The 19,212-nt window shown below is 47.2% G+C and overlaps 1 protein-coding gene across 8 annotated transcripts in view; it reads left to right on the top strand.

The window, feature by feature from the left end:
* Positions 1-19,212, top strand: part of LOC121856916 — a 38,078-nt gene that overhangs the window by 10,106 nt on the left and 8,760 nt on the right. For 7 of the 8 annotated variants that reach the window (XM_042352685.1, XM_042352679.1, XM_042352714.1 and 4 more), the window contains exon 2: positions 8,897-9,020. In XM_042352685.1, coding sequence (XP_042208619.1) covers positions 8,897-9,020 — 124 coding nt within the window. Of the gene's footprint in view, positions 1-6,463; positions 6,479-8,896; positions 9,021-19,212 lie in introns of those variants that run through there. The other variant, XM_042352739.1, reaches the window with a different exon arrangement.

Genomic DNA, 19,212 nt, shown 5'->3' with positions numbered 1-19,212 from the left:
GTTTGGTGGTGGTGTGAAATACAGTGTTTGGTGGTGGTGTGAACTACAGTGTTTGGTGGTGGTGTGAACTACAGTGTTTGGTGGTGGTGTGAAGTACAGTGTTTGGTGGTGGTGTGAAGTACAGTGTTTGGTGGTGGTGTGAAGTACAGTGTTTGGTGGTGGTGTGAAGTACAGTGTTTGGTGGTGGTGTGTAAGACAGTGAATGATGGTGTGTATACCCAGGATAAGATACTGTTTCTAGTCCTTGGTGTATATGACAGTGTGTTGTGTACGACAGTGTGTTATGGCGATGTTTAGGTGGTAGTGGTGTGTAGGGCAGTTTGTGTGAGGTGATGGTGAGTAATACAATGTGTGGTGGTGGTGTCTAAGACAATATGAAGTGAATTGAATTTTGCCTTGTATAACTGCTAGTTTATTGTGCACCCCAAACTCATCCTATGAGCGGTAGAGCAAAAACGATTACAGAGTATGGGCCACAAAGGGTGTTTATCAGACCCCAATGATCATGATATTATGGCAATGAATGTTAGATTATTTCCAGTACATTGTTTGTTTAAGTCGGTGTATAAAATTTTGATTAGGTACTAGATGCGAAGTGTGGATACAGCCTTAGTATATCTTGCCATCAGAGATAAAGTGTTGTGTGTGCCATTGCATACACAGTGTGATTGGATCTATCCCTACAAGATTCTATTTATTTTCACAGTCTAAGACGTAGCGTTGAAGTGTGTCTGGCCGCACACTTTACATATAGCTTTGTTCACATCTGCCTGAGGGACATACTGCTAGAGGTACTTATATCCTAACCTTAGTCATGTGGTTACAACATCTCGTAATTTAGTGATCTTGTTACCTGCTCCATATACATGTTTTACTTGATGCATTTCAACATGATAAGCAATGATTTGGTTAGTGCCTGTTTGCACTTGTTTACCTGCTTCAAATTCACCAGAAAGCTCTTTTCTGGTTACAGTTTTTAGGGTTTTGTTTGACCGTTCAAGATTGTATTCAACATTGCCATTCTTGGATGCGAGTTTATCTAAGGCATCTACTCTATCATGTTGACTGTTGCCAGTGTGAGAGGGGAGCCACAGCAGTTTGATCCTGATACCCCTGTTAGAAAGACACATATGCTTGTGCCTGGCTTCAGAGACAAGCCGGTAGCTATCCGAATTTATGGTATCAAGATTAAGTATTGAGGTTAAGGATGCAGTTGTGAAGAGACAGACAGCGGCAGTCTCTTCAACAAGTTTCAGGGCTGTGAGTATGGCAGATAGTTTAGTTTGTAAAGTGGATACCCAGTTACTAATTCTAGCTCCTTTCTCTATTACATTCCCGTTAGGTTCAGTCACAATGACAGCACTTCCAGCCCTCCCACAGACAGTGTTAAGAGAGCCGTCTATGTAGATGGTCTGTATGATGTTATTTTCAGTTTGTAGGTTATGTATGTTGGAGGTAAAGATTATGTGTGGTCAGTCGTTTAGGCGGGTACATGGGTGTGGTGATGTCGAAGGGAACTGTTGGCCAGGGTGACAGGAAGCGCTGTTGTGTCTCTATTATGTTCTTATGTAGTATTGGGTGGATATATTTTCAGCTCATTCACAATCCCTGCGATGGATTGTAGGGAGAACAGCGGCTGAACGTATGAGTATTCTCTTTCGATAGGTCATGCTGGGCATATATTTAGGCCTAAAAATCCTGAATGGACAGCCATAATTTTGAGAATCAGGTATTAATTAATCTTAACAGAATGATTAACAAATAAGCATGAGAAATTCTGCCTTTTCAATTTTTATCTTTAGTTAACTATTTTTGTAAAATTTAATGTAAATTTATTTTAATATTTGAGACAAATGCTAATTTTGATGTTACTTTTTACTTTCAGTACTTGAGTACCTTAAGAATGAGATGATTTTTAATTCTACTTAAGTACATTGACATTTGGATACTTTTATTTCTACTTGAGTAGCATGTTGCCAATGTAACCATACTTTTACTTAAGTAACAAAGTCCAGTACTTTTTACAACTGTGTGTGTGTGTAGAACAGTGTGTGGTAGGGCAGTGTGTGGTGGTGGTGTGTAGGGCAGTGTGTGGTAGCGGGGTTTACATAAGAACGTAAGATTATAAGAATGGAGACAACGGCACCAGGTCTATCGCTCATATATCCATCCAACCTATGTTTGAAGCTATCTAGTGTATTCGAGTTAATAATGATTTTTGGTAACTTGTTCCACTCGTCCACTACTCTATTTCCAAACCAATGTTTACCTATCTCTCGCCTAAATCTAAATTAGTCTAATTTAAAACCATTGCTATGAGGAGAATAAATCGTGGTGAAGTTTGCCTCCGAGATTATTATAAAGAGGAATAATAATACTGAAGGTAACAATGGAGGCGAAGCCAAACCCCAAGGGATTCTTTCAAATGTATCAAATTAAATCACGAGATAAGATTGGACCAATACAGTCAGACACTGGCGAGCTGACTGATAACGACGGATAAATGAGCAATAATTATCTAAATAGATGTTTTTCAATAGTTTTCACCACCTAAAATTTAAATATGTATAAGGGAGTGTGGTAGTGGTGTATAAGTGAGTGTGGTGGTGGTGGTGGTGGTGGTGGTGTGTAAGTGAGTGTGGTGGTGGTGGTGTGTAAGTGAATGTGTTGGATGTAAGTGTGTGTGGTGGAGGTGGGTAAGTGAGTATAGTAGTAGTGGTGTATGTTAGTGTGGTGGTGGTGTGTATGTGGTGTGGTGGTCATGTGTAAGTGAGAGTGGTAGTATTATGTTAGCGAGTGTGGTGGTGGTGGTGGTAGTGATATTTATATTGATGTTAAAACAGTTTATTTAGCCAGAAAAATACAGATAGACTTGACAGTAATATCAATGTTGGAAAGGCCGAGCCAATTGAAAGCCTCGGGTCTCTTAGAGGCACCTGTTATATACTGTACATTTATCTCGAGGAATTATTATATAACATTTAGTATCATCTGGAATAGTACACATAACATGGGGTTAGTAAATACATATGAGAATGTTACCACCATTATTTTTTTTAATTATGCATTGATATAGGTTTGTTTTTATTTATTTTTTACATTCATATTATAAATATACAGTATACATATTTACAGAAGAGTTGATAATAATAAACTGATTTGATAAGTCAGGAAAGCAATACAACATGGCTCACATTGTTTAAGTGAAACAAGAGGGCAGACAGTCAGAATAATTGCTTGACGGCAAATATATAATTATTGCAATGGTATTTTCTGTTTACTTGACAGTATGATATAATGGCTTTGATGGTAAGGTAGGCGTTATAAAATATTAAAACTTGGACAATAGATATTTTTTTAAGAGATGGTTTCAGGGAAGATAGCGTAATCTTTGCTCGAATAGTTGTGGGTAAGTTGTTCCGGTACTCTGAAAAAATGGCACAAGAAAAAAGGGCACAGGAAAAAATGGCACAATTTTCATACTAGGAAAAATGGCACAACAAATTTCACTTCGAGCTCACGAACCACAAACGAACTTACGAGCTAACGAGCCTGTGTTTGAAGCTATCCAGCGTATTCGAGTTAATGATGATGTTTGGTAACTTGCTATATCACCTTTGTTTAGCCCTGACTTCCATTTATACACCTCGATCATATCACGTGTTTTAGTTTGATATATTTGAAAGAATCCCTTGGGGTTTGACTTCGCCTCCCTTGCTACCTTCGTTCATTATTCCTCTTTGCTTTTCTTATATCGGCCTTAACCCAACCAGCCAATACTTTATAATAATCTCGGAGGTAAACTTCACCACGATTTATTCTCCTACCTATAGCCTTCCTTTGTCCAATAATATTCTTTAAATAATTGTTTATCCATTTAGGGTCATTGTTGTTTGATCTGAGTTTTCTATATGGTATGCTCTGCCTTTGTGCATTAAGTAACTCATTATTTAAAGTCTTGTGGAACTCGTCAACCTCAGATCTCGTGATCAAGTCATCCTCAACCTTCATATTTTGTGAAGTTATCGTTGTCATGTTCACTTGGTAAAGTGAGGTCGTCCTCTGTGGGTACATTGTGTAAGGTCACCTCACGTGAGGTCATGTTTTAGGTTATGACGTTCATATAACTAAGTAAGATTCAGAAACAAGCGTTATAAATTTTTAGCGAAAACATGTCAATAAAAATGAATGTGCCATTTTTTCCTAGTCTGATTATTATGCCCTTTTTTTCCGGTGCCACATTTTCCTATTGCCATTTTTTCTGTGCCCTTTTTTCCTGTGCCCTTTTTTCCTGTGCCATTTTTTCCTACATTCGTTGTTCCACACCTTCACACCATGATATTTCGTGGAGGTCTGGGACTAAGAGGAGCGCATGGGCGTCTAAATTGTCGCTCTTCATATTCCAGAACTGGAAATAATTATTATCATTCAAGTGATTAATTGATTTATTAGCAAATAAAGCACAGCAGTAAGTGTTTATATCATCAAATTTTAACATTTTCAATTTAGCAAATATAATTGTTCGTTAGTGCGATCATTTTTTTTCAAGTGTGTGGTGAGGTGGTGTGTAGTGTTGGTGGTGGTGGGTATGCGAGTGTAATGGTGGTGGTGGGTATGCGAGTGTAGTGGTGGTGGTGGGTATGCGAGTGTAGTGGTGGTGGGTATCAGTGGTGGGGGTGGGTATGCGAGTGTGGTGGTGGTGGTGGGTGTGCAGTGTAGTGGTGGTGGTGGTGGGTATGCTGGTGTAGTGATGGTGGTGGTGGGTATGAGTGTAGTGGTGGTGGTGGTGGGTGTGCAGGTGTAATGGTGGTGGGTGGGTATGCACATCTGGGGTGTGGTGGGTGTGGCAGAGGTGTGGTGGTGGTGGTGGTGGTGGTGTGGTGTGGTGGTGGTGGGTGTGCAGTGTGTGGTGGTGGTGGTGGTGGTGGGTGGGGTGTGTGTGGTGGTGGTGGTGGTGGTGGTGGGTATGCGAGTGTGGTGTGGTGGTGGTGGTGGTGCAGGTGGTGGTGGTGGTGGTGGTGGTGGTGGTGGTGGTGGGTGTGGTGGGTATGTGGTGGTGGTGGTGGTGGTGGTGGGTATGTAGGTGTGGTGGTGGTGGTGGTGGTGGCAAGGTGGTGGTGGTGGTGGTGGTGTGGGGTGGTGTGTGGTGTGGTGGTGGTGGTGGTGGTGGGTAGGAGTGTGGTGGTGGTGGTGGTGGTGGTGGTGTGGTGGTGGGTGGTGGTGGTGGCGGTGGTGGATAGTGCAGTGGTGGTGGTGTGGCTATGGTGGTAGCAGTGGTGGTGGGTATGCAGTGTAGTGGTGGGGTGGGTGTAGCGGTGGGGGTGGGTATGCAGTGTGGTGGTGGTGGGTGTGGGGTGGGGTGGGTATGCAGTGTAGTGGTGGGGGTGGGTATGCAGGTGTAGTGTAGTGGTGGTGGTGGGGTGGTGTGTGGTGGTGGGGTGGGGTGTGGTGTGGTGGTGGGGGTGGGTGTGTGGTGGGGTGGGTATGCGTGAGTGGTAGGTGCGGAGTGGGTAGTGGTGGTGGGTATAGTGTGGTGGTGGGTAGTGCAGGTGTGGTGTGGTGGGTATGAGTGTGGTGGGGTGTATGAGTGTAGTGGTGGGTTGGTGTAGTGGTGATGGTGGTGGCGGGTGTAGTGGTGGGTCGAGTGTAGTGGTGGGTATGCAGGTGTGGTGGTGAGGTGGTGGTCTGCGAGTGTAGTGGTGGGGTGGGTATGCGATAGTGGTGGGGGTGGGTATGAGGTGTGGTGGGGGGGGTGGTGTGTGCAGGTGTGGTGGTGGGGTGGGTATGCGTAGGTGGGTAGTGGTGGGGGTGGGTATGCAGTGTGGTGGTGGGGGTGGGTGGGGTGGTGGTGGTGGTGGGTATGGAAGTGGTGGGGGTAGTGTAGTGGTGGGGGTGGGTATGCGTGGGTGTGGTGGTGGGGTATGGTGTGTGGTGGTGGTGGTGGTGTAGTGTGTGAGGTGGTGCAGTGGTGGTGGTGGGTATGCGTATGTGGTGTGGTGGTGGTGTGGGGTAGTGGTGGTGTGCAGTGGTGTGTCGTGGTGTAGGGGTGTGCGTGGTGGTGGTGCGGTATGCGAGTTTAGTGGTGCTGCTGGTGGTGGGTATGAGTGGTCAGTGGTGGTGTAGTGGTGTATGCTGGTGGTGGTTTTGGTGGTGGGTATGCGAGTGGTGGTGGTGGTGGTGGTGGTATGGTGGTGGTGGTGGTGGGTATGCATGAGTAGTGGTGGTGGTGGTGGTGGTGGGTATGCGAGTTTAGTGGTGGTGGTGGTGTGGGGTGGGTGAGGTTTGGTGGTGGTGGTGGTGGTGGTGGGCATGGTTTGGTGGTGGTGGGCATGCAGGTCAGTGGTGGTGGTGGTGGTTTAGTGGTGGTGGCGGTGGTGGGTATGCAAGTTTAGTGGTGGTGGTGGTGGTGGTGGTGGGTATGCAGGTTTGGTGGTGGTGGTGGTGGTGGTGGGCAGGCAGTTTAGTGATGGTGGTGGTGGTGGTGGGCGGTTTAGTGGTGGTGGTGGTGGTATGCGGTTTAGTGGTGGTGGTGGTGGTGTGTATACAGGTGTAGTGGTGGTGGTGGTGGTGTGTATGCGGTTTAGTGGTGGTGTGTATGTGAGTTTGTGGGTGTATGTGAGTTTAGTGGTGGTGTGTATGCAGTGTGGTGGTGGTGTGCGTGGTGTGTGGTGGTGGTGTGCATGAGTGTGGTGGTGGTGGTGTGTGCAGGTGTGGTGGTGGTGTGTGGTGGTGGTGTGCATGCCAGTGTGGTGGTGGTGTGATGTGAGGTGTGGTGGTGGTGTGTATGTGAGTGTGGTGGTGGTGTGTATGCGAGTGTGGTGGTGGTGTGTATGCGAGTGTGGTGGTGGTGGTGTGTATGCGAGTAGTGTATAAATAAGTGTAATTTTAGGCGGCGAGTGAGATGGTGGTAGTGCGTGAGTGAGTGTCGTGATAGTGTTGAATGAGAGAGTGCTGTCGTAGTGTGTGCGTGATTTTTTATTTATTTTGGCCAAGGACAGCAGGTTGTTTATTGTGCACCCCGTACTCATCCTGCGAGAAGAGGTTAGGATACTGTTGCGTTGAGTTTTACGTCGTATTTTCAGAACATTATTTGTTTAGTTAATTATATACATGTTTATCAGATACTAGATGGGAAATGTCCCGAAAAAGTTTCTATTTTGTTCACAGACCAGCATGTAGTGTTGGAGTGTGTGGCCAAGTGTGACCGCACAATTTATATATAGTTTCGTTCACCTCTGCATGAGGGCTTACTGTTAGAGCTATGTATATCCTAACCCTAGTCTAGTGGTTACAACATATTGTAGTTTAGTAATTTTGTTACTATTCTTCACACCCCACCGCCACACCCTCCTGAAGTTCTCTATACATCCCACCCTCATAATGTTTTCCACACCCCACCGCCACACCCTCATAATATTTTCCACACCCCTCTACACACCTTTATGATCTTCTCTACACCCCACCGCCACACCCTCATGATGTTCTCTACACCCCTCTACACAATCACGAGACCCTTGTTACAAGTTAGCTAGTTAAACTTAATGTCGGGTCCACCCATAGAAGCCACCTCGTAACTAAAGTAAGGAAATTTAAGAAAGAATCCAGGGGAAATGGGTGGGCATTATACAAGGAAGGAGTTCTTAATATTTAATAACAATAATAACTAATTATAAAGACAATAAATCCTAACCGCTAGGTAATAGGCAGCTACCAAACAGGGAGGTACTACCGCCTGGGAAGATATTGGAAGCATAATGTGTTGTCTAATGGTAGACCCAGCTGCCATATGGCATCACGAAAATTGTGACCAAGTTCCAGGTTACTCATCTGACTTTCAGCCTCATTTAAACGCAATTGCAGGGTCTCAATTGTTTCTTACTATTGACAACACAACATACATACCCCATACAGTATATCATTTCTCACTATTGATATATTTTAAAATATTGTATTTATTTATGGCTCTTTACTATTATTATTATTATAATTATAATTTATATTAAATTTTATTAATTTGATTATTATTATTATTTTATAATATTTTCGTCCCCCCAGGCCTTGATGTGGGTCATAAAATAACCTGTGCCCAGGTGGGCACAGGTAAAAAAATACACCAGTGCCCTAGCTAAACCTATAAATATCCTAACTACAGTATATACAAACTAAAACAAGTGGGGCAAGAGCAAAGAGGAGCCAGAGAAAAACTTAAACCATACTTCTCTCTGCGGGAAATGTTATGGTACGCCGGATGATTAAGGCGGTCACTGGAAGCGAAGGAACCCCGGGAAGGTAGAGGTCCTAAGGGCGAGCCTGGAACAGTGGCTCGCCGAGCCACTGTTCCAGGACAGAGGATGAGAGTGAACTGCGGTTTAGGGCAAGATGCAAGCCTCTCGTCACCTTAGTGGTTCACGGGAGAGGCTAGAGTGTTGTGGTAGACTCCGTAGCCTCTACCAGGTAGAGGCTAGGGAGACGTGGTAGTGTTGTTATGAGGATTCTGACTCTGCTCCAACGTCGTGATGCGGCAAGGTAGGATTGGTTAATTTGCCGACCCCCAGATGGCGTTGACCCAGGTGATAAGGTGGTGTTGTTTCCAACCCCCAGATGACGTTGACCTAGGCGGAGGAATGTGACACCCTCCACACCTCACCACCACACGCCCTCATGATTTTCTCCACACGTCGCCACAAAACACCCTCATCGTGTTCTCCACACCTCACCACCATACACCCACGTGATGTTCTTTAAACCCCACCACCACACCTTCGTGATGTTCTCTACACCCACTCACCACACCCTCACGATGTTCTCCGTACTCCACACCCAAACCCTCACTGGTCCTTGAACACCTTATCGCTTCAAGTGCATAACGTTCTTTACACACCATCTCTTCTTGCAGAAAAATGAACTTGGTCATGCTACTGCTTGTGGTGGGCTGCCTCTTCACACTTGCCCACGCTCATGAAGCGTTTTTCGGTAGCTGTCCCAAAGTAACGCCTCTGCCGGATTTCGACATGGAGAGGGTGAGTTAGTGAAGTGATTTTCCTAAACGTTAACGTCAGAAAAAAAAACTTTGTCAGGTCAGTTATGCAAAGGATCGTTACATGCTGGATAAAAACATTATTTAGCCTATATCTAGACACCTTAGAAGAGGTGTCACGAACAATTTATCATATGACCGGAAATACTGGCAAATCCAAAATAGCTGCTGTTACTGATTATATATTAAAACTTCTAGTAAAGTTTGGAAATTTGTTACATCAATTCCAAATATCACTTAATAATTAGACAAGAATGTCTACCAGAAGTTTCAACACTGTAGACAAGGCAAAGTGCACTCATTTAAATAGTTATCAATTCAGTATGGTAGAGGGTAGATAAAACGAACAGTGATAGTTTTCTCATTTACATACAAATATTCATAGTATGCTCACACAAGTACACGATTAATATGTCAATAAACACTTGTAAGATTGCTAGAAGGTAGTGGTTCACTGCTTATTAGCACTAAGAACAACATAAGTACCTGTAATGGCTCACTTGTATTGATGACGGTCACATGAATAAACAAGTAAATGAAAGTAAAGTTAGTTTGTTACGTCACTGGCTGTTCGGCGATTTTCAGCATATTTAGGGAAGCAATTGAACCAGGTTTGGATTATGCTGCAGTGGTTACTAAAGTGATGATCTGGCAAGTTCAGTGCTGATGGAGTAGCAGTGATGAGGCAACTGTAGATATGATGGGGGCAGCTGTAGTTATAAGGGGTCACCTATAGTTATGATGGAGCAGCTGCATTGATGATTGTCTCACCTGTGTGGTACAGTGTCTCACCTGTGTGGTACAGTGCCTCATCTGTGTGGTACTGTGTCTCACCTGTGTGGTACTGTGCCTCATCTCTGTGGTACTGTGTCTCACGAGTGTGGTATTGTGTCTTACCTCTGTGGTACTGTGTCTCACCAGTGTGCTACTGTGCCTCATCTCTGTGGTACTGTGTCTTACCTGTGTGGTACTGTGTCTTACCTGTGTGGTACTGTGTCTTACCTGTGTGGTACTGTGTCTTACCTGTGTGGTACTGTGTCTCACCTGTGTGGTACTGTGCCTCATCTCTGTGGAACTGTGTCTTACCTGTGTGGTATTGTAACTTCACCTGTGTGGCTGTGTCTCACCTGTGGTACTGTGTCTCACCTGTGTGGTACTGTAGTCTTACCCTGCGGGCAGGCCGTGTCTCCTTACCCAGTGGTACTGTGCTCTCATCTCTGTGGTACTGTGTCTCACCTGTGTGGTACTGTGCCTCATCTCTGTGGTACTGTGTCTCACCTGTGTGGTACTGTGCCTCATCTGTGTGGTACTGTGTCTCACCTGTGTGGTACTGTGCCTCATCTCTGTGGTACTGTGTCTCATCTGTGTGGTACAGTGCCTCATCTCTGTGGTACTGTTTCTCACCTGTGTGGAACTGTTTATCACCTATGTGGTATTGTTTCTCACCTTTATGGTACTGTGTCTCATCTGTGTGGTACTGGGTCTCTCACCTGTGTGGTACTGTGTCTTACGTGTGTGGTACAATGTCTCTCACATGTGTGGTACAGCGTCTCACCTGTGTGGGACTGTGTCTCACCTGTGTGGTACTGTTTCTCACCTGTGTGGAACTGTTTCTTGCCTGTGTGGTACAGTGTCTTACCTGCGTGGTGCTGTTTCTCATCTGTGTGGTACAGTGTTTTACCTGTGTGGTACTGTTTCTTACTATAATGTGTGCTGTACCTGTGTGTGCTGTGTCTCACGAGGTGTGTGTGTGTCTTTACCTGTGTGGTACTGTGTCTTACCTGTGTGGTACTTTGTGCCTCATCTCTGTGGTACTGTCTCACCTGTGTGGTACTGTGTCTCACCTGTGTGGTACTATGTCTCACCAGTGTGCTACTGTGCCTCATCTCTGTCAGTACTGTGTCTCACCTGTGTGGTACTGTGTCTCACCTGTGGTCACTGTGTCTCACCTGTGTGGTACTGTGTCTTACCTGTATTAGTGCTGTGTCTTTACCTGTGTGGTACTGTGCCTCATCTCTGTGGTACTGTGTCTCACCTGTGTGGTACTGTGTCTTACCTGTGTGGTACTGTGCCTCATCTCTGTGAGTACTGTGTCTCACCAGTGTGCTACTGTGCCTCATCTCTGTGTGGTACTAGGTCTCACTGTGTGTTACTGTTTTCTCACCTGTGTGGTACTGTGTCTCACAGGTGTGGTGTGTGTCTTACCTCTGTGGTACTGTGTCTCACCAGTGTGCTACTGTGCCTCATCTCTGTGAGTGCTGTGTCTCACCTGTGTGTGTGTCTCACCTATGTGGTACTGTGTCTCACCTGTGTGGTACTGTGTGTCTTACCTGTGTACAGTACTGTGTCTTACCTGTGTGGTACTGTGCCTCATCTCTGTGGTACTGTGTGTCTTACCTGTGTGTGTGTGTCTCCTGTGTGGTACTGTGTCTCACAGAGTGTGCTACTGTACTCATCTCCTGTGTGTGTGTGTCTTACCTGTGTGGTACTGTGTCTCACCTGTGTGGTGCTGTGTCTTACCTGTGTGTGCTGTGTCTTACCTGTGTGTGCTGTGTCTCACCTGTGTGGTACTGTGCCTCATCTCTGTGTTACTGTGTCTTACTGTGTGGTGTGTGTCTTACCTGTGTGGTACTGTGTCTTACCTGTGTGGTGTATGTCTCACCTGTGTGTGTGTCTTACCTGTGGCTGGTACTGTGTCTTACAGCTGTGGTGCTGTGTGTTACCTGTGTGGTACTGTGTCTTACCTGTGTGGTGCTGTGTCTCACCTGTGTGGTGCATGCCTCATCTCTGTCAGTACTGTGTCTCACGAGTGTGTGTGTCTTACCTCTGTGGTGCTGTGTCTCACCAGTGTGCTGCACTGTGCTGTCTCTGTGGTGCTGTGTCTTTACCTGTGTGGTGCTGTGTGTGCTTACCTGTGTGGTACTGTGTGTACCTGTGTGGTACTGTGTGTACCTGTGTGTGGTGCTGTCTCACCTGTGTGGTACTGGCCTCATCTCGCAATGATACTGTGTCTTACCTGTGTGGTGTTATTATCTCACCTGTGTAGTACTGTGTCTCACCTGTGTGGTACTGTGTCACCTGTGTGGTACTGTGTCTTACCTGTGTGGTACTGTGTCTTACCTGTGTGGTACTGTGCCTCATCTCTGCAGTACTGTGTCTCACCTGTGTGGTACTGTGCCTCATCTCTGTGTGCTGTGTCTCACCTGTGTGGTACTGTGTCTTACCTGTGTGGTCTGTGTCTTTACCTGTGTGGTACTGTGCCTCATCTCTGTGGTGCTGTGTCTTACCTGTGTGTGTGTGTGTCTTTACCTGTGTGGTGCTGTGTCTCACCTGTGTTGTTACTGTGCCTCATCTCTGTGTGCTATGTCTCACCTGTGTGGTGCTGTGTCTCACCTGTGTGCTGTGTGCTCACCTGTGTGGTGCTGTCTCTTCCACCTGTGTGGTACTGTGTCTTTATAGTGTGGTACTGTGTCTCACCTGTGGCTAGTACTGTGTCTTACCTGTGTGGTACTGTGTCTCACCTGTGTGGTACTGTGTCTTACCTGTGTGGTGCTGTGTGTCTCACCTGTGTGGTACTGTGCCTCATCTCTGTGGTACTGTGTCTCACCTGTGTGGTACCTTTGTGTCTCACCTGTGTGCACTGTGTCTCACCTGTGTGTGTGGTACTGTGTCTTACCTGTGTGGTACTGTCTTACCTGTGTAGTGCACAATGTCTCACCTGTGTGGTACTTAATGTCTCACCTGTGTGGTACTGTTTCTTACCTGTGTGGTACTGTGCTCTTACCTGTGTGTTTTCTTGTCTCCTGTGTGGTACTGTGTCTCACCACCAGCCAGTAATTGCTGTGTCTCACCTGTGTGGTACTGTGTCTTACCTGTGTGCTATGTCTCACCTGTGTGGTGCTGTGTCTCACCTGTGGTGCTGTGTCTCACCTGTGTGGTACTGTGTCTTTACCTGTGTGGTACTGTGTCTTACCTGTGGTACTGTGTCTCACCTGTGTGGTACTGTGTCTTACCTGTGTGGTGCTGTGTTTTACCTGTGTGGTGCTGTGTGTCTTACCTGTGTGGTGCTGTGTCATACCTGTGTGGTACTGTGTCTTCACCACCAGCAATGCTGTGTCTCACCTGTGTGGTACTGTGTCTTACCTGTGTGGTGCTGTGTCTCTCACCTGTGTGGTACTGTGTCTTACCAGGGGTGCTGTGTCTTTACCTGTGTGGTGCTGTGTCTCCTGTGTAGTACTGTGTCTCACCTGTGTTGCTGTGTGTGTCTGCTGTGTGGTACCTTGTCTTACCTGTGTGGTACTGTGTCTTACCTGTGTGGTACTGTGTCTCCTGCTGTGGTACTATGTGTCTTACCTGTGTGGTACTGTGTCTCACCTGTGTGGTGCACAATGTCTTACCTGTGTGTGGTACTGTGTCTTACCTGCCAATGTGGTACTGTGTCTCCCCACCTGTGTGGTGCCTGTGTCTTACCTGTGTGTTACTGTGTCTCACCTGTACCAGTACTGTGTCTTACCTGTGTGGTACTGTGTCTTACCTGTGTGGTACTGTGTATGCTTACCTGTGTGGTGCTGTGTCTTACCTGTATGGTACATGTCTTACCTGTGTGGTGCTGTCCTCTTTACCTGTGTGGTGCTGTGTCTCACCTGTGTGGTGCTAATGTCTCACCTGTGTGGTACTGTGTCTTACCACGGTGTGTGCTGTGTCTCACCTGTGGTACTATCTCCACCTGTGTGGTGCTGTGTCTTACCTGTGTGGTGCTGTGTCTCACCTGTGTGGTACTGTGTCTCACCTGTGTGGTACTGTGTCTTACCTGTGTGGTACTGTGTCTTTTTGTGTGGTACTGTGTCTCCCCACCTGTGGTACTGTGTCTTACCTGTGTGTGCTGTGTGTCTTACCTGTGTGCTTCAGTGCTGTGTCTCCTGTGTGGTACTGTATCTCACCTGTGTGGTGCTGTGTGTCTCACCTGTGTGTGCACATGTCTTACCTGTGTGCTGTGTCTTACCTGTGTGGTACTGTGTCTTACCTGTGTGTTACTGTGTCTTACCTGTGTGGTACTGTGTCTTACCTGTGTGGTGCTGTGTCTTACCTGTGTGTGGTACTGTGTCTCACCTGTGTGGTACTGTGTCTCACCTGTGTGTGTGTGTCTTACCTGTGTTTGGTGCTGTGTCTCACCTGTGTGGTGCTGTGTTGCCTGTGTGGTGCTGTGTCTCACCTGTGTGGTACTGTGTCTTACCAATGTGGGCTGTGTCTCACCTGTGTGTGCTGTGTGTCTCCCTGTGTGGTGCTGTGTCTCACCTGTGTGGTACTGTGTCTTACCAATGTGGTACCATGTACCTGTGTGGTACTGTGTCTCCTGTGTGTACTGTGTCTTACCTGTGGCCAGTGCTGTGTCTTACCTGTGTGGTACTGTGTCTCACCTGTGTGGTACCATGTCTTACCTGTGTGGTACTGTGTCTTACCTGTGTGGTACTGTGTCTCACCTGTGTGGTACTGTGTGTCTCACCTGTGTGGTGCTGTGTCTCACCTGTGTGTTACTGTGTCTTACACTGTGTGGTACTGTGTGTCTTACCTGTGTGATGCTGTGTCTTACCTGTGATGGTGCTGTGTCTCACCTGTGTGTGGTACTATGTCTTACCTGTGTGGTACTGTGTCTTACCTGTGTGGTACTGTGTCTTACCTGTGTGGTGCTGTGTCTTACCTGTGTGGTGCATGTCTCTCACCTGTAGTGCTGTGTCTCACCTGTATTGGTACTGTGTCTTACCTGTGTGGTACTGTGTGTCACCTGTGTGGTACTGTGTCTCCTGTGTGTGGTACTGTGTCTCACCTGTGTGGTACTGTGTGTGCTTACCTGTGTGTGTGCCTGTGTCTCACCTGTGTGGTACTGTGTCTTTACCTGTGGCTGGTACTCATGTCTTACCTGTGTGGTACTGTGTCTCACCTGTGTGGTACTGTGTCTCACCTGTGTGGTCTGTGTCTTACCTGTGTGTTACTGTGTCTTACCTGTATGGTGCTGTGTCTCACCTGTGTGGTACTGTGTCTCACCTGTGTGGTACTGTCCTTACCTGTGTAGTACTGTGTCTTATAATGTGCTGTGTCTTACCTGTGTGGTGCTGTGTCTCACCTGTGTGGTACTGTGTTTTTACATAGTAGTCACTGTGTCCTACCCCTGTGTGGTACTGTGTCTTACCTGTGTGGTGCTGTGTCTTTACCTGTGTGTGGTGCTGTGTCTCACCTGTGTGGTGCTGTGTCTCTGTGTGGTACTGTGTCTTACCTGTGTGGTACTGTGTGTCTCTCACCTGTGTGTGGTACTGTGTCTTACCTGTGTGTTACTGTGTCTTACCTGTGTGTGCTGTGTCTCACCTGTGTGGTACTGTGTGTCTTACCTGTGTTGGTACTGTGTCTTACCTGTGTGGTACTGTGTCTCACCTGTGTGGTGCTGTGTCTTACCTGTGCGGTACTGTGTCTCCTGTATGGTGTTACTGTGTCTTACCTGTGTGGTGCCTGTGACTTACCTGTGTGGTACTGTGTCTCACCTGTGTGGTACTGTGTCTCACCTGTGTGGTGCTGTGTCTCACCTGTGTGGTGCTATGTCTCACCTGTGTGGTGCTGTGTCTTACCTGTGTGGTGCTGTGTCTCACCTGTGGTACTGTGTCTTACCTGTGTGGTGCTGTGTCTTACCTGTGTGGTACTGTGTCTTACCTGTGTGGTGCCTGTGTCTTTCACCTGTGTGGTGCTGTGTCTCACCTGTGTGTGCTGTCTTACCTGTGTGGTACTGTGTCTTACTATGTGTGGTACTGTGTCTTACCTGTGTGGTACTGTGTCTTACCTGTGTGCTGTGTGCTTACCTGTGGCCAGTACTGTGTCTCACCTGTGTGGTATATGTCTCACCTGTGTGAGTACTATGTCTTACCTGTGTGTTACTGCCCTTCTCTACCTGTGTGTTACTGTGTCTTACCTGTGTGTGCTGTGTCTTACCTGTGTGTGCTGTGTCTCACCTGTGTGGTGCTAAGGTCTCACCTGTGTGGTACCATGTCTTACCTGTGTGGAACTGTGTCTTACCTGTGTGGTACTGGCCTTCTCACCTGTGTGGTACTGTCTTTACCTGTATTGGTACTGTGTCTCACCTGTGTGGTACTGTGTGTCTTACCTGTGTGTGCTGTGTCTCTCCTGTGTGGTACTGTGTCTTTCCTGTGTGTACTGTGTCTCACCTGTGTGGTACTGTCTCACCTGTGTGGTACTGTGTCTCACCTGTGTGGTACTGTGTCTCACCTGTGTGCCTGTGTCTCACCTGTGTGGTGCCTGTGTGTCTCACCTGTGTGGTACTATTAATCTCACCTGTGTGTGTGTGTCACTGTGGTGCTGTAATCTTACCTGTGTGGTACTGTGTCTCCACCTGTGTGGTGCCTGTGTCTTACCTGTGTGGTATATGTCTTTACCTGTGTGTACTGTGTCTTACCTGTGTGGTACACATGTCTTTCCTGTGTGGTACTGTGTCTCACCTGTGTGTGGTACTGTGTCTCACCTGTGTGAGTGTGTGTCTCACCTGTGTGGTACTATGTCTTACCTGTGTGGTACTGTGTCTTACCTGTGTGGTACTGTCTGCTTACCTGTGTGGTACTGTGTCTTACCTGTGTGGTACTGTGTCTTACCTGTGTGGTACTGTGTCTCACCTGTGTGGTACTGTGTCTTACCTGTGTGTTACTGTGTCTTACCTGTGTGGTACTGTGTCTTACCTGTGTGGTACTGTGTCTTACCTGTGTGGTACTGTGTCTTACCTGTGTGGGTACTGTGTCTTACCTGTGTGGTACTGTGTCTCACCTGTGGGTGCCTCTGTCTCACCTGTGTGGTACTGTGTCTCACCTGTGTGTGCTGTCTTACCTGTGTGTGGTACTGTGTCTCACCTGTGTGGTGCACAATGTCTTACCCTGTAATAGTGCTGTGTCTCCACCTGTGTGGTGCCTGTGTCTCACCCTCAGTAGTAGTACTGTGTCTTACCTGTGTGGTGCTGTGTCTCACCTGTGTGTTACTGTGTCTCACCTGTGTGGGTACTGTGTTTACCTGTGTGTGGTACTGTGTCTTTACCTGTGAAATGCTGTGTCTCACCTGTGTGGTACTGTGTCTTACCTGTATGGCGAGGTACTGTGTCTTACCTGTGTGTTGCTGTGTCTCACCTGTGTGTTACTGTGTCTCCATAGTAATGGTACATGTCTTTACCTGTGTGTGCTATGTCTCACCTGTGTGGTGCTGTGTCTTACTGTGTGGTGTGCCTATGTCTCCACCTGGTATTAATTACTGTGTCTTACCTGTGTGAGTGCCTGTGTCTCAGCAATGTGGTACTGTGCTTACCTGTGTGTTACTGTGTCTTACCTGTGTGGTACTGTGTCTTACCTGTGTGGTACTGTGTCTCCTGTGTGGTACTGTGTCTCACCTGTGTGTGCTGTGCTCTCACCTGTGTGTGTGTGTCTTACAGCAATGGTACTGTGCCTCATCTCTGTGGTGATATATGTCTCCACCTGTGTGGTGACCCCATGTCTCACCTGTGTGTGGTGCCTGTGTCTCACAGTGCTCTGTGCCTCTCATCTCTCTGTGGTACTGTGTCTTACACCATGTGGTATTTGTGTCCTCACCTGTGTGGTACTGTGTCTCACCTGTGTGTGTGTGTCTCTTACCTGTGTGTTATTGTCCTCACCTGTGGTATTGTGTCTTACATGTGTGGTTCTGTGCCTCATCTCTGTGGTACTGTGTCACCTGTGTGGTACTGTGTGTCTTACCAATGACGGTATGTGTCTTACCTGTGCCAGTGCTGTCTTACCTGTGTGGTACTGTGTCTTACCTGTGTGGTACTGTGTCTTACCTGTGTGGTGTGTCTCACCTGTGTGGTACTCTGTCTCACCTGTGTGGTACTGTGTCTCACCTGTGTGGTACTGTGTCTTACCTGTGTGGTGCTATTGTCTCACCTGTGTGGTGCTGTGTCTTTACCTGTGTGCTGTGTCTCCACCTGTGTGGTACTGTGTCTCACCTGTGTGGTACTGTGTCTTACCTGTGTGGTGCCTGTGTCTCACCTGTGTGGTGCTGTGTCTCCACCTGTGTGGTACTGTGTTTTACCTCTGTGTGAGTGCTGTGTCTTACCTGTGTGTGGTACTGTGTCTCACCTGTGTGGTACTGTGTCTTACCTGCTGTGGTACTGTGTGTCTTACCTGTGTGTGCTGTGTCTCACCTGTGTTACTGTGTCTCCACTTGTGTGGTACTGTGTCTTACACATGTGTGTGGTACTGTGTCTCACCTGTGTGGTACTGTGTCTTACCTGTGTGTGCTGTGTGTCTCACCTGTGTGTGAGTACTGTGTCTTACCTGTGTAGTGCACTGTATCTCCAACTGGCGTGCTGTGTCTTACCTGTGTGGTGCTGTAATCGTCTTACCTGTGTGGTACTGTGTCTTACCTGTGTGGTGCTGTGTCTCACCTGTGTGGTGCTGTGTCTCCCACCTGTGTGTGCTGTGTCTCACCTGTGTGTGTGTGTCTTACCTGTGGTACTGTGCCTCATCTCTGTGTTACTGTGTGTCTCACCTGTGGTGTGTGTCTCACCTGTGTGGTACTGTGTCTCACGAGAGTGTGCTACTGTGCCTCATCTCTGTCGGTACTGTGTGCCCACCTGTGTGTGTGTGTCTCACCTGTGTGTGGTACTGTGTCTCACCTGTGTGGTGTGTGTGCACACCTGTGTGGTGTGTGTCTCACCTGTAGTAGTGTGTGTCTTGTGTGTGTTCTGTGCCTCATCTCTGTGGTACTGTGTCTCACCTGTGTGGTGTGTGTGTCTCACCTGTGTGTTACTGTGTCTCACCTGTGTGGTGTGTCTCACCTGTGTGGTGCTGTGTCTCACCTGTGTGGTGTGTATGCCTGTGTGGTGCTGTGTCTCACGTGTGTGGTGTGTGTCTTACCTGTAATTTGCTGTGTCTCACCTGTGTGGTACTGTGTCTCACCTGTGTGGTGCCTGTGTCTCACCTGTGTGTGTGTGTCTTACCTGTGTGGTGCTGTGTCTTACCTGTGTGTTACTGTGCCTCATCTCTGTGTTGTATGTCTCACCTGTGTGGTGTGTGTCTCACCTGTGTGGTACTGTGTCTCACCTGTGTGGTGTGTGTCTTACCTGTGTGGTACTGTGTCTCACCTGTGTGTGTGTGTCT

Source organism: Homarus americanus, unplaced genomic scaffold (genome assembly GCF_018991925.1).
Source record: "Homarus americanus isolate GMGI-L3 unplaced genomic scaffold, GMGI_Hamer_2.0 scaffold1024, whole genome shotgun sequence".
NCBI classification, from domain to species: domain Eukaryota; kingdom Metazoa; phylum Arthropoda; class Malacostraca; order Decapoda; family Nephropidae; genus Homarus; species Homarus americanus.
The sequence above is the reverse complement of the archived record's forward strand: the minus strand, read 5'-3'. Positions and strand labels throughout refer to the sequence as shown.